This window comes from Ooceraea biroi, chromosome 2, assembly GCF_003672135.1.
Source record: "Ooceraea biroi isolate clonal line C1 chromosome 2, Obir_v5.4, whole genome shotgun sequence".
In the NCBI taxonomy this organism is placed as follows: domain Eukaryota; kingdom Metazoa; phylum Arthropoda; class Insecta; order Hymenoptera; family Formicidae; genus Ooceraea; species Ooceraea biroi.
This window is the reverse complement of record NC_039507.1, coordinates 7,229,650-7,256,667: the sequence shown is the minus strand read 5'-3', so window position 1 is coordinate 7,256,667 and position 27,018 is coordinate 7,229,650. Positions and strand designations below refer to the sequence as shown.

Sequence of the window (27,018 nt, the reverse complement as noted above, 5' to 3'; positions counted from 1 at the left end):
GCCACCACCACCGCCACGAATGCGCACGATGCACGACCGCACGCAACGATTTTGTCCAGCACGCTCGTCCCGTGTTACGTCATCAGCTGATCGGGCGCGCGTAGCGATTGCGAGCGATCGAGTGAGGCGGAAGTAGCCCTTAGGTCGATTTTATATAGATGTCGTAAACCGGAGACGCGCGAATGCAGCCGACCGCCAATGGTGACCCTAGTCACGACGAAGTCGATAAGCCATTGGACGACCGTGACGCTCGCAGATGGCAGTAGTTGCGCGATCAGCATATTTTTCACAAATTTGAAATTCATCAATGACTGTCGAGTTCTACGAGGAGTAATTTTTAATACTGCTTTTTTTTAGTAATGTTGTTTAATTACAAAACGTATTTATTCTCGCGAAAATGTGTTCACACTATGTTTAATAATTCAAGATTTTAATAATATAAATTAATGTAACTCTTATTTAACATCGACACCACTGGCACTTTTAACAAATCCGTATAACGATATATAGCCTAATATAACGCGGTACTCCCGCGCAACTTCGTGTTCCGAGGAAAGTGAAAATTATTTATAACATATATATCGTCTGTTTTTTTATTTAATTAAAATTCTCGAAATAAAATGAATACGCAAAGTACTACTCCAAGTGAAACGAACACAAACCAGAAGTGGACTACTTTGGAGCTTACTGGACTCGTAGAAGATGAGGATTCCCATGTGTACTTTCAAAGGACCACCAAACACCTCGCGTCATCCATATCATTTTAATGATGTGCGAAAAGCTTTGAACAGCATTTTAGATTCCTTTCGGAATACATACGACAGAGAGTGCGTAATATCACGTACTTATCTCTTGTACTTTATTCATAAACCATGCAGAGAATTTTAAAAATAACTATTTTAATTACTATTTTAATTATTATTAACGTAAATATCTTATAACCTTCAGGAATATGTTTCATTTTTCTTATTATCGATTTATTATTTGTATATGTACATTGGCTGAAATGAAATTTTATAAGATAATTCTTTACTTTTTCTAATTATAATTGTCTATATTTTTAGTTTGGAAGGCTTTGTGCTTGACTTCAAAAAGCCCAAGTTGCTTAGCAATCTAAGATATACATTTTATGATTCCCCCTTCATTCACGTTGATGTGGAAGCAGACTTTTATTTATTCCGACCAACAGTTGGATGCATTTTAAAAGGTAAATTATATTTCCGTTGATTATTACTATTTGCTGTAAATAAATTAGATCTTGACTAGCTTCTGATTTACAGGTATAGTGAATAAAACAGGTGCGGATCATGTTATAATGCTGGTACATAAAATGTTTACTGTATCCATTCCAAAACAATACAACATGGAAGAATGGCCAGGTGATAAGGTAGAAGTTGGCCAGCAAATTAGATGCCACCTAACAGAAATAAATGAATGGAGTAAGTTTCCTTTTATTTGTGGTACTTTGAAGTCGGACTACTTAGAAGGCTGCAGATTGCTGGAGAGTATGATTTATCCACAATGTGATTGATGCCGATTTAGATACTAGCTTCTGTATCTAGAGTCAATGGAGATGGAGAGAACACAATCAATAATTTTCCTTGTGAAAGTTCGGATGAAGAACGAAATTTTCATGGTCCTTTGGTTTCCTTCTTCTTTCTTCCCCAGGACTATCATTTACATCACTGATATCCTCTTCCTTTTTAATCCATGCAGATTTCAAATATGAGTCTCTAGATTTTGTATGTTTCGTTGAAATATTTTTCTTTTCTTTGCCAGAACTGTTCGCAGTACTACATACGTCTTCGCTACTGTCAATTTAAGATATAGACATCAATGTACAGTATTCGAAAAAATTGTTACGTGTATAATAATAATTGTTATTTGTTTTTGTATATAGACACAATATTTCAGAAAATTAACAAGTCGCTTCATGCATTTTTGTATAGACACATTTATTGTCGATATTTTCTAATATATTCCATATTATAATGTTTGCACGTTCAAGTTTATATAATATGTATATATTAGAAATATATGCATATTTATACGAATATAACAATTATCAAAACTTACAACTACGTCATGATGCAGATTATAATAAATACACATAATATGTATGTACAAATTATGATGTTTATGCAAAAAAAAGATCTAACTATCTATTTCTCTTTCTCTATAATACAATTTCTGTGCGTTCACATCAATAACTTTCTGATAGCTAGTTTACGTATATATAATTCACTTCGAGTTTTCGAAATTTCTATTTGGTGATTACGTGTCATAAATAAACTTTTAATAAATGTGTGCGATAGACAATTATGGAATAGTTGGAATACCGCTTGTTGTAACAAATAATTTATATTATCTAAAATTGAGTTATAAACTTTAAAATGAAAATATTATAATTGATATACCACAAAATGCAATTATTCTTTGAAAGAATATTCATCGAAACAAAATTTAACTATACGTGCGTGTACGTGTCCTTAACACTCAGATTATACACAAATGTCGTTAATCAGCTGGCATCATCGTCAATTTAATATTCGTTGTAATTTGCTAGCGACATGTAAGAGATATAAAACAGAATATTGCTCATCGAGTAATACTTTCTTTGCTTATTTCCATCGTCGCAAAAATGTGCCATTGTCCCGCACGAGCAAAGTCTCCAAATCAGTTCTATGCAGTCATTATTTAGCATGGAAGTGTCAGCTGATACAAATAAAATTAATATTCTCTTTTCAATACGAGCATATTAAATTAAAATATTCATGTTAAATATTTACACTTAGATGCAATGATATACATAAACCACCTCAAAGATCGATCGCTGATTTCATGTTGTTGAAATTAAGCAGAGTTCATCGAAGATAAAGCTTCTTTCTTCGGCATACCTCGATTTTTTCCCCATTTCTCGCTCGCGCCTATTAGCAATATACAGTGTGTACGTCATGTATGTCTCCGATTACAAAATTGATATTATAAAACACCGGCGCAAGTTTCTCTCGATCGAATCATGCAGTTTACTTGCGACATTTGTCGCGCAGAAACATTTTTTTAAATCTAACATACGTATCTTAATCTATTACCTATTTACAAGTCTCAAGTCTTAACGGCGCCTTATTATCGAGCGCGAACGGCATTGTACGGTAGTATATTTCTGCGTGATGCAGAACGAAGCAGCATAAAGATAAAAATGAATTCCAACGGAGCTGACCGCTGCGAATGGCACTTTGTGGCAGCATTCCAACTCGCCAGAACGAGTTCTCGCGTTCCGAGAGCAAAGTTCTCACTGAAACGCGAGGTTTTCGAAATAATCACTGAAGCGCTACTTCGTCTTCATAACTCCTCGATGCAGAGGCGAATTCGCCGATCGCACGAATCGTGGCAGTATGGGCGATCCATCGACTTCTCAACCTATGGTCAGTATTGAGGATTCGGTGAATTTCTTTGGAAATTACTCTGCGCGCTCTGGCTTTGCTGAAGCGGCCCGGCCGGGCTCGGTCTACCCTGGTCACGATATTGCGGCGGGCCCGGTGGCCCGGGGACCTTGCCGTAGTTGCCTCGCGTCGAGCTCTGGTAACTGCCGTACGCGGAATCGTCACTACGCCTCGACACGTGACCGTACATGCTCTCGGGCCGTCTGGAGTTCGCCCCGGTGTCCGAGTTGCTGGACAGCGGTCCATTCTGATGCTGCTGCTGCTGCTGCTGCTGCTGCTGCGACGGCGGCGGTGGTGGTGGATGATTCTGCATCGAGGATTGACCGCTCTGACCAGATTGCTGCGAGCTTTGGCTACCCGGCGGCGGCGCCGGTGCGCGACCGTAAATGCTGGAGCCGGTGGACACCCCGTAGATGCCGTTCTCCCGAGTGCTGAGGCTCGTGGAAATGCCGCGGATGCCGTAGATGCTCTGCGTGCACTGTTGCAGCTGATTCTGCGTGTTCTGATTGGTGCTGTTGTGGTTCTGCGATGACTGACTCGGCGGAGCGCCTGGCCCCGCTTGGTTCTCACGAGTAGCACCGCCGTTTTGGCAGCCGGTCTGGCCCAATCTGATCGGATAGAGACTCTGTGCCGGCACCAGCGGACCCGGCTTTGGGATCATCAAGCCGTCCCGAGGGCCCGATGTTGACTTCGCGTAGACGCTCTGCGAGCGGTTCAGATTGGCGCGCGTCAACGGCGGCGATTTGCAGTAGAGTGACTTGGTGCCACCGTAGATCGACTCGACGCGCTCCAGCGCAGACGGCGGTGCACTATAGATCGACGAGGATGCTCCGGCCACCGGACGATAGGTCGCGTACGCGCCGGGGAATTTCGGCCCGTTTGGCTTGTCCAGGTCGTCATAGGTGTCTTCGTCGGATCTCATAGAGGAGTTGTCGCCATCGTCCACCTCGCGCGAATCCTTCGTCCGCTTGGGATTCAGGACGTACTCGTGCAGCAGAGCAGCCACGGCGCCCCCCGTCAACGGGCCCACCCAGTACACCCAGTGGTTGTCCCAGCGGTTCATGACAAAGGCCGGACCCAATGCGCGCGCTGGATTCAAGAAGGGACTCTGAAAAATATTGATAGCAATGAGTATCACGGTGATGTGGAGTTTCAAAGATATAATAATCGAAGCCAGTATGAATATAAATTCGATTCCACGTACACGCGCGAATATATTGCGATACTTTCAGTTTCAGCGCACTGGACAGAGAAGGGACGAGCGAGGAATTTCGCGCCGAAGGGCAGTGAATTTGTTGGATTTTGCCGGTCGACGTTCAACACGTGTAAAACGATAATATCGTCATTTTTCGTCTTGGGATGCATTGTACACTCGTTCCGGAGCAGGTGGGTCCAGGATCAAGTTCTTTCTTTCACCTTCCTGTGCCCACCGTTCTCCGCGCGACCCCACTCCTCTCTCCCGTTCAACGGCAGGTGCTCTTTAAAGATGCGGACGTCGGCCCGATCGGAGAGAGCTCGAGAGATGCTTTTGGTCAGAGAGCGGTTGCAAGAGAGAACATGCACAGCGGAAAAGAAAGCAAAAAGCGGAAAAAAGGGCCGTTCTTTCATTTAAATATGCGTATTGCAGCAAAAGGAGCATTCTTTTCCTCTTTCGTCTGCTGCGATTGCTTAATGCAGAAAGAAACATTTGCTGGATTTAATTTAATACGCGAAGAAACGCAAATATTTTATTAATAACAACTTAATTATAATATTTTTTTATTATTACGTAAACACAATGAAATGTTAACTATCTTGATATCTTTGAAATATAAATTTCTCAAATGTATTATATAGTATTATATATAATTGGTATTAAATATAATTAGAAGATTCATAATAGATAAATTCATCGATTGATTATGAATTACTTCAGAAATTAATGTATCCTGTTTGTGCCATTTCTTTTTACTGAATTAAATCGTTTTTTATTGCACCGATACCAATACAAAGTGATAGAAAACAAACTTACAGCAACAAGAGTGGCTGCCGTGTAAGCTGCGGCCAAAACTGCGGAAGCCCTCGAGGAAATCACAGGTGGCAATGATCTAGGCGAGGCTGCAGCGAAATGGGCTAGTACGATAAACACTGACAGTGCTAGTTCAACTGAAAGCCTTTCAATTGGGCCTCCTAATCGACCAGGGGATGTGAGAGTCTGCGTATTCGGTGAAGCGACTCTGAAATAAAAAAAATCAATATACATTAATTAAAAAATAATTTAATTATTTGTTAATACAATTTCATTTATTGGTATCTTCGATTAATCTTTTGGTTAAAATTAAATAACAATTTTTAAGATATTTTTAATTATATGCTTAAATATAATAATTGTATATATTAGTTAACTTTAATTTGCTTAAACATGTGTTGACCATATCAAAAATTGCGTTTATAGCAATCCATTATATGTAACGCCATTGCAAAATATTTCAGAAACGCGAAAAGATAGAAAGTATTTCTTTAGAGCAAAGAAAAGTTATCGATCCTTCAGCAAAAATGATCACATATGGTCTCCTCTATGATAGTAACGTCAGTATATACGAGTTATGTGAACGCGATATAATATACGATGATTTTCCTATTGAAACTCGTGCCGCGAGACACACACCCCGCATAGAAACCCCCTGCGGTAAGTTGGTCCCAGTGGTGTAATGTTTATATTAGCTGGTGCATCCTCGAGCCCTTAAATGTAACCCCGATGTTCCTCTCTCGTGACGTTTCCCTTGCATATAATTCTCGTTGATTTTCTCAGTCCATATAATCATATGGGGTCATAGAGACGCGACCTCCACACGTATCTCGCAGTCGTTCGTAGTCACATTTCACACACTTTTGAACTCGTGCTTCTTTGCTAACATTTCTTTGGTGAAATATAGTCGATTGCCATGTTCTAATACAATAATTTTACGATTAAAAAAATCGATGAAAGAGTGATTACTTTTTTCTGCTTTCACAATTTTTTAACTTTTCCAAGTTTACATTTATTTTATGATGTTGATTCTATCTTTCGCCTATATCTCCTACACCTTTATAACAAGCTTTGTCACTCGTGCTGTTTATACATGCATAGACTGTGCAAGTGATTTTCTCAAGCTGAGATTCTTCGACTACAGTATTCACAAGGGTTTCAATGATATTACCATAATCACGTCTTTCGCATCGTCTCCTGTGCCAGACGTTTCTGCGATCAATGTCGAAGTTTATCCGCAGCATGAAGAAAACACGATTGCACAGATACCTTGTGATTTTAATAATCTTGACATTTAATCTATTCAGCGTCAAGATAAAATCAGAATAAATTCGTGAAATGTTTAAAAGAAGCTGTCAGTCTATCCCCAGTCTCAACTTTAACATCATATTAATGAATATCATTCCCAATAATTGCCCAAGACAGTATTTTATTTTAATTTTTATCGGGCGTATTTTTCATTCCCAATTTTAATTATAAATTTGTTCCGCACGGTATCGATTCATTCCATCTCTTCTCAAAATGAGAACTGATACTCTTCAAACACCTTGACAGAACTGCAACTGAAATTCGCTGGGTAACACCTACCCCCGAAATTTCCACGGGGATACACCTGTACGTGTCGTCCCCCTCGCAACTTTGTCTCGTGGCCCATTCAAATGCACGATCGCGATTAATCCTGTCGTTAAATGCTAGGTTCGAGTTGTGAGTTAACCGCCCCTCATATTGTTCCTCGTCATCAAACACGAACTATCCCGCCTCGATATCGTGCACGGCGATGCAAATGACACCGTATTCGCCCTTACCTCCCGTCCATTCTCCGCTCGAGGCGAACATGTCACAAGAGCGAATTGATGAAATCAGAAATGCAGATCATGACCACACAATTGGGATCAACCGCGGCAACGGACGAGAGTCCCTGATCGGATAAAGGAAAGGGGGAGGAGCGCGGCAGCATTTTTGTATTTGCACGCGTGCGCCCCCGCGTGATAAGCGGATTTTTACTTCTTCTGCGAAAAATTGCTGCAGCGCGCACATTTCCCACGTGAATACGTTACGCTGCCATCGACGTGCGAATGCACGAGAACGATAACGAGATAGCCTTTTTTTTTCCTTTTTTGAATAATTTTTTCTCTGTGACTCCAGCTTTTCCTTCGTATAAAATGATTCTCTTCACAATTAACCAGATAAAAGCTAGCCTTTTCAACAGCCGCTGACAGCGCGCATCGGGTCTTTAATCTCTCGCGTCGTTTCTTATAAAGCAACTTAAGTAACGGAGCAATGACTGCGTTCCACTTTCTCTCTTTAGCGTCGTTTTCATCGTAGAGAACTCCTTTTCATCCGTTTCTCACGCACAGTCTCCGCATTTTTCGTGTAATTTGATTCACGAATGGGACTGCAAACTCTATTATCTGTGAGAAAATATACAATCTAACACAATCAATCTTACGTTTAATATTCTACATAACAGAAACAGTTCTGAAAAGTTATCAGTTCTAGTTTTCGGATTGAAGCCGCGTTTTTGTTTTGTTAACTTGGTTCCGACGTTTCAGCCCATTTCATCAAAGCTGAAAAGCAAGATACTGAAACTGACTTAAGGGGGGAGCCTGCTTTAGAACGTTGAAAATAAGGTATAATTATAATTTTACGAATTTTTTTTGGAGAAACTATACAGCGGATCATTATAAAACTTTGATGCATTTATTAGTACATGTTTAAAGATAAACAAAATTATTTTTTTATTTGAATATATCGCCTGTAGAGGTCGTCCTGGAGGCATCTTAGTGCAGCTGGCACTGTAAATTGGTGAGCATTCTCCTGCCTCCAAATTTCATCCAAACTGAAAAATTGAAATATTTTCTCGTTATTTATGAATTCCCATCGTCGATGAACCTTTAATATTCATAAAAACATTAAGTTAAACAATTATTTTTGCATGAAAAAGTTCAAAACCTTTGCCTAAAAATCGTACTTTTGTGTTCTAAGCTCCACCATTTTGGCACTTTTCAACTTTTTTCTTCTCTCTTTGGTTCATCGACGATGGGAATTCATAAATAACGAGAACATATTTCAATTTTTCAGTTTAGACGAAATTCGGAGGCAGGAGAATGCTCAGCAATTTGCAATGCCGGCGACGCGGCTGCACTAAGATTTCTCCAGGACGACCTCTACAAGCGATATATTCAAATAAAAAAATAATTTTTTTATCTTTAAACATGTACTAATAAATGCATCAAAGTTTTATAATGATCCGCTGTATAGTTTCTCCAAAAACAATTCGTAAAATATACCTTATTTTCAGCGTTCTAAAGCAGGCTCCCCCCTTAAGATACTGGAAAGTTACTTCTTTCGCTTTAAAGACAAGTTCGACATGAAATGACAGTAAGACGTTCTGCATTCCTGGCCCACTTTGCACGTGACACGATCATGTCGCTGGCTGCTAGCTTTCGCGAGGAACAGCAGTTTCGCGTGAAAAGAAGACGCGGGCCAAGTGCACGCGCTGTACGAACAGCGGCCTCGTGGGAGAAGTTCGACAACGAGGTCTCGGAGGCAGGCGCGTTCTCAGGATTCGTCGGGCGCGATGAAAAGCGCGCGGTCGTCCAGGCGAGACGCGATGGAGGAGGGTTTAATCTCGCGTGCACTTGACTCGAGAGCCGCAGCCAGCACCCCGGTGCAACCTGTGCCCCGTTTACGCGATTCACACGAGGGGCGAGAGAGAGAGCAAGAGAGGGACGCGGCGGTGCAAACCCCCAGGGGCACCTCGGTGCACCGCGTTTTAAATAAATTTCAATCCAACGGAGGGAGAAACGAGGGAGGGGGGAGGGCGGGGGTTCGGGATATGTATCGTCCCGGATCCACCCTCCGTTGCGATTAACGAGCTATTGATACCCCCTTCCGCATACTGGACCACGATCTCCCCTTCTCGAGCCTCGTCGAGACATGATCAACCCCCTCGGTCCCGGTCCGCTCTGTCCGCCCCGTCGCCACTTCGTCACTGATTCTGGACACTCCAAACCGCTCCGTAGTAGATCCCCTCGTACATACGAGGAATATCGCACATGTGACGATCGCGGTAGAATCGACGGAAGCTCAAAGGGAGATGATGCGCGCGTTCACTCCGATACCATTATAAAGTCTTGGCTATGGGAAAGTTCAGATGCTGAGGTTGCCGTGGTCAGACCGTGAAATCAGGCCGTAGCGTGAACCGTAAAGTCGTTACGGGGGAGTCGACGAAGGACGGATCACGGTGGATTCGGTTTCGTCGCGAGCAATATCGGACAATCGTGCGTCGATTCGTTGCGATATTTAAATTTATACAGAAAAAGAGACTTTTTATTTGAAAAGTATAAAATATTTAAAAAAGGATCATACTTTTTTAAATTAATAATACATTAATGTCACACAGATTCTTAAAAGTATTTTAGAAAAAAATATACCTAAACATACATTCCCCAAACATTAATGAACGTGATCGGACTTGTACCGAGCATCGCGGGACCAGCGTGAACACGTGTCACAAAGTTAAAATTATTACTCGCCGGTGTTATTGTTGCGCATCCCTCCCGTGCATTATCTGCTGACCAGCAATTCATCATTCCATTCGATGTGTTGTGAATTTGTCATTATAATAATCAGTACGATTCTTCGACCAGTTCATTGTCAGTGGGTTCCTTGCGCGTCCGCCTACTATCTTTCGCGTTCCCTTTTCTCGCCCCCCAAGAAACTTGCGTGTCGCCGGGGTCAGGTACCTGGGGGCCAGCGATTTTCGAGTTTCTCATCTTTCATAATCGATGCGGTTTCTTGCGCGAGGTGTGCGTCCCGGCGTAACAAAGCACAGGAATTCTCTGAAAGGAGAGCGAAGCATACCCGGACGAGGCAAGTCGCCCGACAATTCCGCCCTCCGCGCATTGTTTAGAGTTTGAAAGGTGGAGACAGGAAGCGCGTACGCTGATTAAAGTACGAGCAGAAATTCGCCTACGCGCATAGCCTGCCCCGTTCGCTTTCCTTTCGGGGGCATTATGAAATATGTAATTTCGGCTGTCACTGAGGCGTGCAAAATTGGATGCATCTCCATTATCTCCACAACATGCGCCGGAAACATAACAATCAGTATTATTGCCGAAAAAGTTTTCTGAAGAATAAAATACTGTAGTACAATCTGAAAGAATAATCTGGGACATGCCACGTCTCCGCTCGTAACTTTAAAATATGTCGGCACATAACAAATTACTGGACATACCTCTAATTATTAGGAGTGTGATTTAGTTTTGAGGGTTTTGTAACGGATGGCTGTAGTGTCAGTTTGTTCCAATAGCTGTTTCCGATAACTGTTGTTTCTTACAGTCTTGACATTATCCATGACATTTAGTAGCATTATAGCAATAGATGCAATAACAGTCGTGTTTATATCATCGTAAAAATGCAACTTCCGAAACAGCATTTTCCACATGCGTTGCTTTTGTTTTTTAATCAAAACAAAACTGCGGCTGACGGTTATAGAATTCTTGTGGAAACTTGTGGTGATTCTGCCCCATCAATTAAGACGTGTGAATACTGGTTTAGACGTTTTAAAAGTGGTCATACTGATGTGAAGGACAAAGAACGCTCGGGACAACCAAAAAAGCTTGAAAATGCAGATTTGCAAGCATTATTGCACGAAAATCCAACAGAATCCACTTCAGAACTTGCCAGAGCATTAAATGTTGATCGTACAACAGTTACGAAACATTTACATGAAATGGGAAAAATTCAGAAAGAAGGGAAATGGGTTCGACATGAATTATCGGAAAGTGCCATTGCGAACCGGTTGAACATTTGCATTTCGTTGATCGCCAGGCAAAAAAAGAAGAGTCTTTTGTCTCGGATTGTTACTGGGCATGAAAAGTGCATCTATTTTGATAATCCGAAACGCAGAAAATCATGGGTGGATCCAGGCGAACCATCAACATCCACTCCGAGACGCAATATTCACGGTTCAAAAGTAATGCTCCGTATTTGGTGGGACAGTGTACTATGAGCTGTTAAATCCGCATGAGACTGTCACGGCTGATCGTTATCGACACCAATTGTACAAGTTGAAGGAAGCATTGGACCAAAAACGACCACCAATTGCGAGTAAACGACGGAAAGTGATTCTTCTTCGTGACAACGCTCGACCTGACGTTGCGTTATCAGTGAAAGAAACACTATTAGAGCTTGAATGGGAAGTCTTACCGCACCCCGCGTATTCTCCATGCGATTATTATTTGTTCCGGTGGATGCAACACGCTTTAGAGGATACACACTTTGATAATTTGGAAGAAGTGCGAAAATTCGTCGACGAATGGATGAACTGAAAAGAAGAGTGATTTTATCGTGGTGGAATCGATCTCTTGCCAGAAAGATGGGAAAAAGTTATAGAAAACGAAGAAAAATATTTTGATTAAGGTATTCATTCATTATCATATTTAAATACATGCGTTTTTGAGCAAAAAAACCCTCAAAACTAAATCACACCCCTAATATAAAGTGAAAGTGATATTTTTAGTACGCACGGAGGAAAGGAAGTTGCATGGATTAAATGAAACCTCAGACAAAGCGGCGTACTAAGCTGCGAGGTAGTAATACTACGGAAGTAGTGGGGTCGAGGGATAATTGTCGGTATCCCTTAGACAGCGAAAGGGAGCGAACTGACAGAGCAAGCAGTGCAGTCATTTGCAGCGCCTCCGAAGTAATATTGCGAATGACACTCCTTTCGAAGCGACTGTTGGCGCGAGCTTGGCTGCAGTCTTTGAATAGGTACATTAACAACAGAAAACCATTATTTCAAGTAATTATTACATCACAACAGAAAACTATTATTTCAAGTAATTATTACATCACGTGAAAACAAGCACATTAATTGCAACGTTATGTATCACATTCCAAATTATAATGTCATTAAAATTACACACAGAATCATTAAAATCACAGAGAGATATCACATGTTATCAAATGTAATCAAATGTGACATTAAATTATTCAAATATGATGCACTAAAGTATTAAATTAATACAAGATATAAATCAAAATTGATATAAATTATACAGTTACTTCAAATTTTGTGTCTCCATTCACTCAACGAACGTATGTTACGATGGGTGACCATGATCTAAGGGTCTCGGTTCGCATATAGATATAGGGATGCAAGAATTCTATTGACCTTTTAGATATGCGGAGGACCACGCAGCTGCCCGCGATCGTGAGCGAATCGCGTGTTCTTTCCTACACAGATCCTGCATAAATCGCTGGCCGCGCATTCGTACGGGGATACACGTGCCAGCCACATGTTGCACAAAAGGAATCCTCCGTGGTCCTTTTTGGGCGTCGTATAGCGTAAGTCGTCATCACAAAGAAGCTTTAGGACCCCATAAATGATTCTCCTTCGTCGGGGGGCACCGTCGGAGGGGTTCGTCGACAACGGCAGATGTTCTACGTCTCCGGGCCCCCGAAGACGTCTATCCGCGCGCCGGACATGCTTAAGGATATATAATAATACCGAGAGAATAAAAAAGAAACGAGACGGAAACGCATACGATCAACCCCGCGTGACGTTCGATGGCTTCCTCGTGCTCCGCGCGAGCCATGCTCTACCGGGCATAATATTAATTTCGGCACGAGTCGTAATTTAATCCAACGATGCATTTAATCATTCATATTTATATATTAATATTTGGCATTAAAATATTTGATCGCATTAAATAAATTTTGCGTTAATGCAGTACAACGAAGGATTCGGAAACTCATTTTGCAAGAATTCTTATCTAGAATCGTTATCTGGAATCATTAAATATAATGTGCATTAAGTTATTAATCATAAATAATAATCGCGAATAGTCAACGATAATATTCAATACGATAATATAAAAAAATGTCCCATTTCTCAAGAATTTATTTTATTAATTATCTCAAATGCTTATCTCAAGTTAAATAAAAATGATCCAAATTAAACGAGAATAAACTTTCGTCAAACATGTTTGATGCTCAAAAAATCGTAAGGCGACGTAGAATTGGCTCCGTCGAGACTTTTTGTCGATATCTCTGATATCTTAAAATAGGGCACAGGGTACTCTAGCCATGTCACGAAGCCAATTTTAAAGTACAAAACCCGATGCACGCGTGCATCCAATCTAGTGCCACGCAGGGAAGGAATGGAAAGGTTCTTGAAAACGAACACGTGGTTGCGACCATCTGTTGGCATCCTACTACTCTGCTCGATCTAACTCGAACCGGGCCCGTTTAACGGTGGAAGCTCTTCCTTTCTATTCACAGGATCTACCGATGTTGGCGGATCCTGGAGTTTACAATGGAGTTTACGGTTTTTTGATCTGCAAGTATTATATCGTCCTACTGACACTAAACATTCTACGGAATCAAAATCGCATCTGACAAAATATTGTACGATAGCTACGATTAATAGACAGTTTTGAATATAAACAATTATAAATTTTATCATACTTTCGCATAAAATTCTTATAAAATATTGAGTGCCTAAAAATTAAACGTGACTTCTCGTGCAGTTCTCACGTACTGCGCTTTAAATTTATTTTTCCAAGCACGGGGAGAGCACTCACGTTTTGTTTAGTCTAGAGGCGGTAACACGTACTAAAAAATATAAAGCATCTCTTCACACTCGTTCTACATGTGCAAATAGATAATGAGTGTTTCCCGTAGATTCGTAGAGATACCCACCCAGAATTCACGCAGATGGTCTATCTCGGTGCCAAAGATAATTAAAATAAAAATATCACGAAGATGCAGATTCAAACAAATTTATTAAAAACCATCAGCGAGGATAATTAATTGTAAATTATTCGAAAAATAAAAGGTATCTTATTTAATATGTTTAAATACTCTTGTATTTAATTTAATATGTTTAAATGGACTGATTTTCATTCATCAAGAATGAAGTTTTATTATCGCTCCAGAGAAGAATCAACTGGAAAATACCTTAATCTCGGTACTGTACTAACATGATACGAATCATCAGAAATATGATATATCAAAAAGAGAGAAAGATAAAACTCGATCGGATCCAAAGCTAAAGAAAGAAATCTGTAACGCCCGCGAGAGCGTTGCTTTCGCGTCGCCCTCCTCGATAAAAAGCGTTTCAGGCAGGTATAAAGCATTCCTGTCGAGATCGGTCTACCTGACCCACCTGGCTTTCGTGCGTTTTCGGCCGGTTTCTCCTACATTCGTCACGTAAGAAGACCACTCGTAAAATCATTATGAAGAATAATGCGGATTGTAACGTTGCCATAACCGAGTATACCGTAAAACGGGCAATTCTGAGAACCGCATACCGGTTGCATCGCAAATTGTTCTTGACGACGTTTTATTGTGAGATTGATTCTTTTAAGAGTATTAAATATAATTGCACGCGTGCATGTATGCGGTCCCTGCGCTCATTCACTGGAACGCGCAATCAAGCGCAATTTATGCGCTAATTCCTCCAATATCCCGAATAATTGTCTCGATAATTCCTGGAATTCTCATATAAATAATAATTATAAATAAATAAATAATAAATAAACATAATAAATGTTTTGGCATGTTATCTACTTATGTATTAAACTTGACATGTGGAATAATTTGTCTAGCTAATAAAGAGACAAACTTTAAAAAAAGAAGTTGCTTAAATTCTGCAAGCTGTATAATTGTGTATGTAGAAAACACGCGAGCATCATTGCAAAACGAAAGCATAAGAGAATTTCGCAAAGATCAACTCGACGATATGAGAGGCTTTTCGAGAAGCACGGATTAAGAACTCCAATATCTGAGATCTTTCAAGACGAGCATATTGCATGTCGTAGCTAAACCTTGCTATATAAATCATGCTTTCCTGATTGCAGGATACCTCAAGCTGAAAGACGAACCTCTATCATCCTTCCATCGTCTTTACGCAAACATCCCTCGAACCGTTGATAGAAGATCCCGATAATATAACACATGCCGAAATGATTGCTCGCGTATCACGCTAAATCATGAAACCCCATAAGCAGCTGCATTACACAATCTCTCTTCTCATTCTTTACAAGCTATATAAATAACTTTTGTAATATAATTTCAAAAAAGAACATTACTAATGATAATTTATTAATATTAAATTTCCAATTTTATGTCTTTTAAGAAAAACTTTATTTAAAAAAGAGCTAACTGAATCACGCGTTCTCGAGATCGAAATAATGTTCTTTCAATCTTCCTCTATATACCATTTTTATTTGATTTATAGATTATCAAGACATTTAATCTTATAATACTTCTCCTTATGTCAAAAAATGAAAGATAATAGTATCACGCGTCGATCAAGTATTTGCGTTTATCGAATGTAATATGGTGCGAAATCGACACCTGTCAAATTAGGGATAAGTAAGGGATCAAGAAAAGATTGCGCTCATCGTGTTCGTGGAAGTTCATTAATCTCGGATAAATAGCAACGATAGCTCGATGATCAAAGAAAGAGATACACCACCAGCCTGGTGGTGCACAGACATGTACGAGTATGAGAGAATCATGCGGCGAAGCTGTTTTCGTTCCTGGACATCCGGTTCGCCACGCGTACTGCGTGTGTCTTGCCTGACGTCACAACACACCTGCCTCCTCACAGCTGTTTCCTCAATTTCGTGGTAGTGGTAAGGAACACCCTTGACAAATAGGTTTAACTTGAACCACCCTGCAACCACTGGTTTCTTCGATTTTTCAAAAGTGTTTGAGGCAATTAAGCAAAATTGTGTGCGAGCTTTTCAATGGTCTAATCTTCATATGTTTCGAATACAGAGAATTTCAATAATTTAATTTGCTAATGCAAAATATTGAATACGTGACTGCAGCAAATCTGAAATGTTTATACAAATTGAATAGAAATTGAAGAAATTAAAGTAGAAGAAAAAAACAGAAAAAGAGACCAAGGGGATATTCAGAGAAAGAAAAGGAGAGAATTAGACCTCATAAAAGTTGTGCCAGGATTTCTTGACAAGTATCTTTCGTTTAAAGTCATTAGGAAAACCTAAAATAATTTTCTCACAAATTCTAACGATCTTTTTCTTTCTGCATGATTTCAGGGCTCTTATCAGTGCGGTAACGAGAGTCATTCCCGAATGCGAGTTTCGACTTTCGGAGCAGAAAATATTCGAGCGGAAATATTCGCCCTGCATAGATTACGCAGCCATAAGCCGAACTTTATTGGCGGAAGTTTCGGCGGCGCGGAACTACGTCTACCTACGATCGATCGAGGATATCGAGAGAAAACTGAATTCATCCGAAAAGAGACTTCTATATTTGTATCGTCCTCATTTATCTGGTGCACGTATTTAATATTTCAATAAGCCGATCTCTGACGTGCCTGTAAATTTACACAAAAAGATATAAATGGCATTTTCAAATTGAAGATTGTCACTTTTATTCATCTCCATTGCTACCTAAAGAGATTCTAAGAGCACGAAAATTTTAAGGGACTCTTCAAAAGCACGCGCCTTGTTTGCTGCGGCACGAGATAAGCGTCAGCTCTTAAAGCGCGATAGTTTTTATTTATAGTTATGAAACGTTTCACGCGACCATTCTTTCTGTCATTCTCGCGCGAGCAAATAAAAAATCGCTCCCTCGCCGGCGTAGTAATGGAAAAATCCTGTAGATACGCGTAATGGAGAGGTGACAGTAAATTCTTCACGGATAGTTAAATTCGTAGCTGCAATTCCCGTTAGTTTTTCTTTCTCTGTCCGACCATCCCTAGTTTTTCCACCCTGCGTTGCGCCACTTTGGGCTTTTACCGGACGGTTTTTATATTTATTACCTCGCGCTCGCAGTCACCGAGAGGATAAGAACGTGGACGATAGGGGCACCGAAATCTACCCTACGGGTTTCCCGCAATTTCTTCCCCCTCCCGGATCTCCCGGTTTCAACCCCCCGTTCCTGATGTGGAAAACGCCACGACGCGTGTTTTACACCCGCCGGCGGAGTCGCAACAGATGCAAGTGCACTCTCCGTCGTCGGTTTCTCTCTCTCTCTTTCTCTCTCGATCTCACACCCCGGCGTTTTTTTCTGTACCAGGCTCGGCGGTATTCCCTCGAGACGTCTCGGGAAAGGGCCCCGTTGGTCCCGTCCGGTTAACTAGAGTATTGTTCGATTATTATTTCGGTACATATCGCGCACTTGTTACCTCTTTGTGCGGTCATATGGTGGTCGGAGGGTGATCGGGGGCAAGTGTCATACGAGATGGAGGACGAGATAGCGGGCGCATCATTGTTTCGCACGGAACGGACGGAGTAGCCACGCGCATCGAGACACAACGCGCTATAAAAATTTTGAACGTCGATGTACATAATTAGAGGAAATCGCACACACGATAAAAGACAATGAATCGTGAATATCGAATGGTAGATAAATAGCAGATTGCGGACGAAAATCGTAAAAGGGGGATAAGAGGATATCTTTCGCGTGCTACTTGCCCCTACGAGGCATGACTCATTAATATTAATAATGCCCGGCAGCTAATGTAAACTCCGGAGCCAGTAAATCCGACGATACGTATCAATCTAGAAGGTACAAGAGATACACCTCGATTCTCACGTAGAATCTTAAATTTCTTGTTGTAGAAGAAGAGCTCTTCTTAATATTCTCCTAAGCGATCCGCTAGCAGGCGCCGATCGCGCGAGGACACGCGACACGAAAGTAAAACCGCGTACTCGTCGCGGCACGTCACGTCGGCCGCGGCGAGAAGAAAAGAGCCGCGACGGCAGAAGAACGGGACAATGATCCCCGCAACAGCGGGAACATCTGCTCGGCGTTCACGGATCGCTCGTGGCGTGTCCTCCTTCACGGATCGGCCGATCCTGCTCTACCGCCCGCTCCCGGTCCCGAGTGCCGTGAAACTTGTCCCACCTCGCGATGCGCGCACGGGGTATTCATTATCCTCGTCTACCGCTCCATCGTGTGGCGGTGCCCGCCTCGCGTGCGCTCCTCTTTCCTCTTCCTCGCGGCGATCCTTTTTGGTCCACGGGGGAAACATCTGCGGCAGCTGCGAGGCGGTGGACCGCCGCCGGGACTCCGGGCCGCGCTCGAGAGGCAGGTGCTCGCTCGCCTTCCGAGGTTCTCCCTCGCCCGCCAATTACGCGTGCCTCTTTCTGCCTCCTTCTGCCTTCCTCCCTCGCTCCCTTCTCGTCGCTACTTCTTCTGGTCCTCGAAGCCACGAAACCCGAGCCACCAGGCCATCTTCGTCGCTCTCTTTCCGCCACTCGTCGCGCGCTGCCTCTTTCGGTTCTCCTCCCGACTCCCGCTCTCGTTGCTCCGTCCTCCTGCACGCTCCTGTTTTCTTTTTTCTGTTTTCCTCTCCTCTCGTCTCCTTCGTTCGACTCCTCGCCCGGTTTCGATCTCCTTCATCCTGTTGCCCTCGTGCCAACTTCTCGCATTCCTTCGAGCGCTTTAGCACGCTCCACCTTTCCTTCTCAATTATTGAGCGGCGGGATTTATTGCGCAAGATGAATGTAACTCTACGTGCTCCTCGTTCAAACGGCACAACAACATTCGATAATTATACTTTATTAGGGTGTAACATTTTCATAATTTTTCTCTCCATGTATTCGACGTTTCTCTCTTTCTTTGTTTCCCAATCTCCATCTTCTTTATCCCGTGACCTGTACCAACCTGTTGCATTCCTTCGAACCTTAGCGTCTCAACGTGCCTGCATATTTCTCACTTAATTATTAAGGAGATAAAATAAATAAATATCGCTTCCAAAATTTTCAGAGTTCTCGATCTTTTAACGAAGCTCACGCTTTTTTTGTTAAGTATCTCTTCGCTAATTAAAGAGGCATATGATACAGTTATCTCAGGCATTCCTCGTACTGTCCTTCTCTTCTTTCCTTCATCTTGTCCGCGACATCGTTCTCGCTATGTTTCATCTCTCCTCGGCCTCTCTTTCAGCTTTCTCAGCTGCCGCTCCGAAAGAGCTGCTTGCTCGCGCTATCCCGAATGATGCGCTGCCTGCTCTGGTCCAGCGCGCGTCTGTACAGCCTCCCCTTTTTATTTTTTCTCGCCCTTCGAGATGGAAGCCGTCTGCCCACGGACGAGATCGAGGCACGTGCACTGGTTTGCATGTATCGAGAGCGATTTGGAAATTGCTCAGAGATGTATGCCCTTTCGTGTATCATAAGGTGTGCGCAGAGATAAGCGTATCCATGTTTCAAAGTAGAATCATAACGGATCATGTTTATTTATTTTTATAGAAGAAACATCTCATAGTAAGATTTCTTATAATAAGATCTTATAGTAAATCTCACTTTTCGAATTTACGACAGTATCGACCTTTTGATCGAATTGCCAGAAAATTTTTAATTTCTCTCTTACGAGAATATTAAAAAATTCAATAAATATATTGAATTTTTTAATATTCTCGTAAGAGAGAAATTAAAAATTTTCTGGCAATTCGATCAAAAGGTCGATACTGTCGTAAATTCGAAAAGTGAGATATTAAGACATTTACATTTTGAATTTATATATGTCGATATGTCGTGACATGATATAAAATAACACTGTAATTATATTGCGTAATGTATTGCATAAAAATATTTTCGCCAAAGTCTGTATTCATAATGTGCCAGCACAGTTTCAAGTTTGCATAAGAAATGCATCAGGATAAAACCGCTATAAGCTCAACTGTTTGCATTGTGCGATACGAGCTGTTCCACGTTGAAGGAACTTATCTACAGTCATGGTCGCAAGAGAGATGCATTCCCTGCCCACAAGATCGAAATCGGGTCCTTCGAGTTTTACGATCGAATTTTATGGCTTGCGTGTGCTTGCAACAAAAAAGTGCAATAAAAACCAGGTAGGCCTCTATTAACGTATACACGCATATTTTTACTGCAGTCTGATTCGAGTGTTCCTTATAAATTTATAGCTATGGAACGTGCTTCGTTATCCTTAACAGCGTGTATCGCCGTAAAAGAAAAATCTCATTTAAGACGCATCGCGGAATTACCGAAAGAATGCGTTGGCTGTCATGCGTGGCGAAATAAAAATCACGGTGGCGGAATATTATTCGTGCTCGAAACTCGTCTGGGCCGCCAGGCCCACTGTACGAACACTTGGAAGAAAATTCAGGGCCCGGCTTTCGACGGGTCACATGCCTTCCTGGTTCTCCTATCTAGCAGCTGTCCTCGCGGAGCAGTGTATCTCATTCCGCCCTTTATATTACGAAATGCTAACGAGAAATCCATGCTACCTTATACGCCACGTACGATCGGTGTCTAATGCTACTTTTTATCGCGAAATTGAATTAAAAGTAGCGAACTCAGATTTATTAAATTGTAAAGTACTATTTTGATAGTTGCAACGACGAGTACCGTAGCGCATTTATCACACAGAAAAAAAGTAAGTGTCACATCAAAACTTATATACTTGTATATACGCAACAATTTATAATCTTCGTAAAAGAATTTAATAATCTTGAATTTCAACTAAAATGAAATAATGAAATTATATCACGTTAAACGAAGAAAACAATTTTTGAATAAAGCAATTTTGTATAGTTCAATCAAGAAAAATATATTTTTATTATTTAAGAATAATTTTCTTGAATAGAAAGGAAACAATGTTAAATAGAAAATAACATATTTTCAAACTGTTTTCGCGTTGTGCGTTATGTTCAGTTTAGATTGCCATCGCGCGGCTGTCTTCGCGTGGGGGTTAACAATTTGGTAGAGTGTGATAATTGTGCATATAATAAATAATAGATATAAGATATAATCCCGTCAACGTGGAAATACGTCTCTTACCTCCATGCCCACGATCTTATTCCGTTATTATTTGACGCATTTTCTAGTCGAGAAAATAATTATATTGTATTCTTCAGGTGACAACTATAATATTGAAATAAGATTATAATATAGTTGAAATTCAAGATTATTAAATTCTTTTACGAAGATTATAAATATTGTTGCGTATATACAAGTATATAAGTTTTGATGTGACACTTTTTTTCTGTGCACTTTCGTTACATAATTTCAATCTTTCAATTATTTTGTATGTGTGTGTGTGTTAGAAACTCCAACTGAGTAACGGTATTGGAGCATCTTCTAGCGAGTCGATATCGAATCTTTCAACATGCACTTATCGCGCACTTATTTAACGGTCGTTGACAACCCCGGCCAACCTTGCGCAACACTGACTGAACTATTCAGTAGCAAGATCCGTTGGTTCTGGAAGAAGAAGAAGAAGAAGAAGCAGCATGGGACTTACCCGTAAAGCATCGCCGCCCCTGCTATACCGCCACCGCATTGTGCCGCTATGTAGAGTACTGCGCGAAGTGGGGAAATCCGTCTGCACAAAGCAAAGGCCACCGAGACCGCTGGATTCACATGTCCACCTGCAAAAGGTTTTCCGTATAAAGAAGGGGGAAGGGATCAAAGATATAAACGGGCAGAGATTGTGCGATTCTTTTATATTCTCACATTGCCGTTTGATCTCGGCAATTGATCGACGCTTTTTCTTCAAGCAGCGGCTTTTAGTTTCCGCTGATTTTGCGCAAGATTTATAAAACTGATCAATTCCGCGAGGGATAATTAAATCGATAAATCGCTCGCTCCTAAAGCAATTCAATTTTAAATGTTCCACATTTTATTCTATTTTGATTACAAAGCAGATTATATAAAAACCGAGAAGTTAAATCTATAAATATTGACACTTAGAGCCAGCTTACAACGAGTTACAATAACTTTAAGCGGTCGGTTTATTTACAGTGAACCACACGGTGAATAAGAAAGAGGGAAACGTTAAGTCAACGCCTCTCGAGCAACGATTCTCGCCTCTATTTAATTTGCTCCGCGACGTGAATTACAAGATTAATGCCCGGCTCAATCAGGCAAACGATCCCGCTGCGTGGACTGCGACGAGGCTAAATTCGCGCGCGCGTGCTCCATTCAAGCGACAATGAATGAGCAACGGACGCGCGATCGGGTTTCCCGTAGTACGAGCACTGAAAGTTTATCCAGGCATCGTCGCGACGTCGCGCATTGTGCGTGCCGGTGGAACGTACTCCAAGAGTGTCCACATGCGTTCCGATAGGCACGCACAAACGGTAATATCCCACATCGGCCGCGGGCGTAATCGTTTAACGAGTCAATCGAGAGAACTCGCGAGGGCCCGCCGCTTGCTCGTCAACGACGCGGACGTAAAAGAAGGAACAGAATCATTGACGCAACGAGGATAGTTTGCTTCGAGCAGTTCGCGACCCTTCGCGTAATTATCCTCTGAAACGTTTCATCGGACGATTCGCAAACAGGCGCAAATCTCCGTCCGTTTTGCAGACGCACGCATTTCTGTAATAAAATTTGTTGCAAAAATGAGAATTTTATTGGTTGAAGTTTGTAAAGTTTTATTTTGGCGCTTAAAAGATTAGACACCAATTAAAAATACACGAGGGGCATCGCTTTCTCCGTAAGAAATTGAAAACGAACAACTCTTAGAGATATAATTAACTTAAAAAAATATATATTGGGTTGGCCAAAAAGTAATTGCGTTTTTTTCCAATAGATCGACATACATGTCTTCAAATGTAACTAACTTCATTCTAAACCGCAAATTCATTATGTAGGTTAACAACTCACAGTTCAAGCTTGTTTTAGAAAAAGAAAGTACGCGATTTCGTTAACAATTGTTTGTTTGCCGTCGATTTCAAAATGGAAAATCAAAAAGAACGTTTTCGTCATATTTTGTTTTATTACTTCCGAAAAGGGAAAAACGCTGTGCAAGCTCATAAAAAGTTATGTGATGTATATGACGAAGATGCTTTAAAACTGCGGCAGTGTCAAAATTGGTTTACTAAATTTCGATCTGCAGATTTTAATGTGAAAGATGCATCACGCTCAGGAAGGCCAATCGAAATTGATGATGACAAAATAAAGGCACTGATCGATTCCAATCGGCGTTTAACGACACGAGAGATTGCTGAGGATCTTAACATATCGAAATCGAGTGTTGAAAACCATTTAAAACGACTTGGATACATTAGTAAGCTCGATATTTGGGTACCAAATGAGCTCAAAGAAATTCATCTCACTAAGCGTATTGACATCTGCGATTCTCTTTCGAAACGTGAGGAAAATGATCGATTTTTGAAACGTATGATAACAGGCGACGAAAAATGGATCGTCTACAACAACGTCAAACGAAAAAGATGGTGGAGCAAGCGTGATGAACCTGCTCAAAGCACTTGAAAAGCAGATATTCACCAAAGAAAGATTATGCTGTCAGTCTAGTGGGACTTTAAAGGTATTGTGTATTTTGAGCTGCTTGCAAGGAATCAAACCATTAATTCAGACGTATACTGTCGTCAACTGGATAAATTAAATGATGCCATCAAACAGAAACGTCGAGAATTGGTGAATCGCAAAGGTGTTGTGTTTCACCATGATAACGCTAGACCACGTACAAGTTTGGTCACTCGTTAAAAATTGTTGCAGCTTGGATGGGACGTGTTACCACATCCACCATATTCGCCAGACCTGGCACTATCAGATTACCATTTGTTTCGTTCTTTGCAAAACGCCTTGAATGGTAAAACCTTTACTGCTGATGAGGATATCAAATCGTTCTTGGAATTGTTTTTTGCTGAAAAAGATAAGAACTTTTTTGAGCGCGGAATCATGAAGTTGCCTGAAAAATGGCAAAAGATAATCAAACAAAATGGACAATATATTGTTTAATAAAGTTTTTGTTTCCCATGAAAAATTCGCCTTTTATTTATATAAAAAAAAACGCAATTACTTTTTGGCCAACCCAATATATACAGGGTGTCCCGGGTTTTAACCGACAAACTGCGGGAGCATATTCTACTAGTGGAAATAAGAAAAAATTCTTATATCGAGTTTGCTTAGAAATGCTTTATTACAAAGTTATAAACCAATATTGAAAAGAAATATGAGATAAGTAACAACGGAACATAGTGTAGAATTTGGAAGGTCGAAGATGTTTATGTTACGTGTAGTCACATGTATTCATGTTCACTATGTTGAAACGATTCAGTATGATTGTTACTTTCACAACAGTAGCTATTAGATTTCAATCGTCGTGTGAACTAGCAATTACTATCAGAATGCCAAAAGTGTTTTCAAATGAGGAATACACTGATACTCATTTCGTGTACGGATTCTGTGACGGAAATGCACGAGCTGCCGTACGAGAGTATCAACGTAGATTTCCTAACAGGAGAGTACCAGATAGATTTAAAGCAACGAATTACAAATTCATTTACTGAGATGCAACAAAATTTTCAGGAATGTCGTACCGTAACAAATTCTGTACTACGTCGATGTCTAGCTTGTATCGATGTGCAAGGACAACATTTTGAAATGCGTCACCAAATCATTGCGTAGATAATTTTTATTTTTGTGAAAAAATCCGTTGTTACTTATCTGATATTTCTTTTCAATATTGGTTTATAACTTTGTAATAAAGCATTTCTAAGCAAACTCGATATAAGAATTTTTTCTTATTTCCACTAGTAGAATATGCTCCCGCAGTTTGTCGGTTAAAACCCGGGACACCCTGTATAATTATAAATATAATAATAAAGAAATTAACGTGTACAAATGACACGTAACGTCGACCAACCGGCAAATAGAAGAGTATTAAATTGTTAACATTCTTACCGCTCCTATGACTAAAGATGAGCGAAATCGCGGCAATGGCGAAGCCGGAAGCCACAGCGGTGGCTAGTACAGAGAGCCCGCTTCCGGATACAGCGGAGGCGGCTGCTGCGCCGGCTACCACCAGGCCGAAGAAGAAGGTCGCCAGACACTCGACGGCCACCGCTCGCCACAACTCCAGACTGCGTACCTCGATGGACATCGGTGTCTTCCTGTCGGCGACGTTGTCGGCGGCATTGTTCTCCCGCAGCGCCGACAGCCGCGAGAGGATGGTGACGATGTGCGCGTCCACTTCGCGCGCCAGTGACTCGCTCGTCATCTTTCCGTTCGATTTCCGGTGTTCGATCACACAAGTCGAGGAGAAACGGCGACAAGGTCGAAGTGGGTGTACCCTCGATCTCAGAACATGTTCCCCGCGCGGGCCGCGATTGCGCGAGGGCACTTCCCAATCAATCGTCGAGTACGAAAGTACAAAGGACCGCGGTCACGTGATCACAGGCGATCTCGTTGCCGCGCGATCGGTATCGATAGTTACGGTTTTACTCCGGCGTGAAAACTCGAAAATCGTTCTTGGTCCTCGGTGGTCCCTTCGGCCGCGAGAATCCCTTCGGAGGAACAACTCTGAACTCGAGACGAGACAGGCGCGAAACGAACCCCGCAGCAGGCAGGATGCACCGAAGCTGCCGCAGTGGCAACGCGCTCGCGAGTGACGGACCGCGCCAGCGACGCGGACAAGCAGGCCCCGCGCGGAGGGTACGCGCCTTCGCCACCCCCACTCTTGATACTCCATGCCCGCGCGTTGGTGTATAATGTAGCGTGCACAGCGGTATCATTGGACTGCACCACCATTATTACCACCCCACCGCTGGACTTTGGTGGGTACTTCGAACCCCGATCCTTTAAGCTTTGCTCCAAATTTTCCAAATTTGAGCACTGAAAACGTTGACCTTTCCGCACACTTGTATATATCACGTTTACGTGATAATTATACTGTGATAATTATGCCACAAAATTGGAGTAGAAAACATTTGGAATATTAAATATTATATTGGAATATTAAATATATTAATATTGAAATATAAAAGAGGTGTGTTAAATTTTTTGGTCCAACTTGCAACCAAAGGATTAGCGGAATCGATTTGTCGTAATAATATTGTGATCAATGCCAGGCATGCCCAACGACTCAGAGAATTTTAAACAATAATACAATACTTGCTGGATTGGGGAAAATAGCCATGTTTATATCTTTCGAGTGTATATACATCTTTCGGGTTCGAACTACTGTTTACAAACTTACTTAACTCACAATTCTTCATCATTCACGTACATTAATTAAGAGAATATGTTATTGGTTAATTATACACTTATACCATGGAAAGAGAGAAAAAGAGATTGCTGTCTTGAAATAAGCGATTCTTTAGCAGGTTTGTGTAATCATGTAATTATTTCTATAATATTTGAACAGGATTCATAGTCCGTTCTTGTATTAGGCTTAAATACGATTTTAAAATATTGGTTAGCCAATCAGATAGCTGTATTATAAAAGGTATATTCCAAACTATCTCGTTATATAAGAATAGACTATAAAGACAGCCCTCTGATTCTAGATAGTAATAAATCATGGCAGATCTCGATCGATCTAGGAGAATTACTAAGATAGGATTAAGCGAAGTTAGAAACCAAGCGTAACCGATATAATCAAATGAATTTTCTATCAACTTTATAAAGATATTTGTATAAGTTATTTATTCAAGACTATTATTGCGAGTGTTAATGAATTATCACGATAAGGCGGCGCAAGTACCTATTTCACTGATTACAGTAATTAGTAATAAGTGCCACGTTACGCTCATTATTGCGTAAAAGAGCGCGTATTTACGCGGCAAACTAACGAAACAGCAAACGTAAA

General features: G+C 41.2%; 2 protein-coding genes across 3 annotated transcripts; one reads left to right on the top strand and one right to left on the bottom strand.

Moving 5' to 3' along the window:
• The first annotated feature begins 116 nt into the window (after positions 1-116).
• On the top strand, positions 117-2,165 carry LOC105283377 (DNA-directed RNA polymerase I subunit RPA43). Of its 2 annotated transcripts, XM_026975340.1 has the most exons (4): positions 250-827; positions 1,065-1,207; positions 1,281-1,439; positions 1,780-2,165. In XM_026975340.1, exons 1-4 carry the CDS (start codon positions 703-705, stop codon positions 1,821-1,823), a joined length of 471 nt encoding a protein of 156 aa, XP_026831141.1. In that variant the 5' UTR covers positions 250-702; the 3' UTR covers positions 1,824-2,165. The 2 variants fall into 2 exon arrangements, with proteins under 2 accessions (XP_011344398.1, XP_026831141.1); XM_011346096.2 differs by having other exon boundaries at positions 117-827; positions 1,281-2,165.
• Positions 1,937-25,811, bottom strand: LOC105283376 (neurogenic protein big brain). Its single transcript, XM_011346095.2, has 4 exons — positions 25,113-25,811; positions 21,703-21,829; positions 5,455-5,659; positions 1,937-4,551 (listed from the first exon to the last, which is right to left on the bottom strand). The coding sequence occupies exons 1-4, from the start codon at positions 25,426-25,428 to the stop codon at positions 3,427-3,429; spliced, it is 1,773 nt and encodes a 590-aa protein (XP_011344397.2). The 5' UTR covers positions 25,429-25,811; the 3' UTR covers positions 1,937-3,426.
• Between the last annotated feature and the right edge of the window lie 1,207 nt (positions 25,812-27,018).

Excerpts from the sequence above, each read along its gene's own strand:
- LOC105283377 (XM_011346096.2), top strand. The coding sequence starts at position 703 with ATGAGGATTCCCATGTGTACTTTCAAAGGACCACCAAACACCTCGCGT. Across the intron at positions 828-1,064 it reads CGGAATACATACGACAGAGA|TTTGGAAGGCTTTGTGCTTG; the intron begins GTGCGTAATATC and ends CTATATTTTTAG. Across the intron at positions 1,208-1,280 it reads AGTTGGATGCATTTTAAAAG|GTATAGTGAATAAAACAGGT; the intron begins GTAAATTATATT and ends TCTGATTTACAG.
- LOC105283376 (XM_011346095.2), bottom strand. The coding sequence starts at position 25,428 with ATGACGAGCGAGTCACTGGCGCGCGAAGTGGACGCGCACATCGTCACC. Across the intron at positions 5,660-21,702 it reads GGGGCGGCGATGCTTTACGG|AGTCGCTTCACCGAATACGC; the intron begins GTAAGTCCCATG and ends TTTTTATTTCAG. Across the intron at positions 4,552-5,454 it reads CGGCAGCCACTCTTGTTGCT|AGTCCCTTCTTGAATCCAGC; the intron begins GTAAGTTTGTTT and ends AATATTTTTCAG.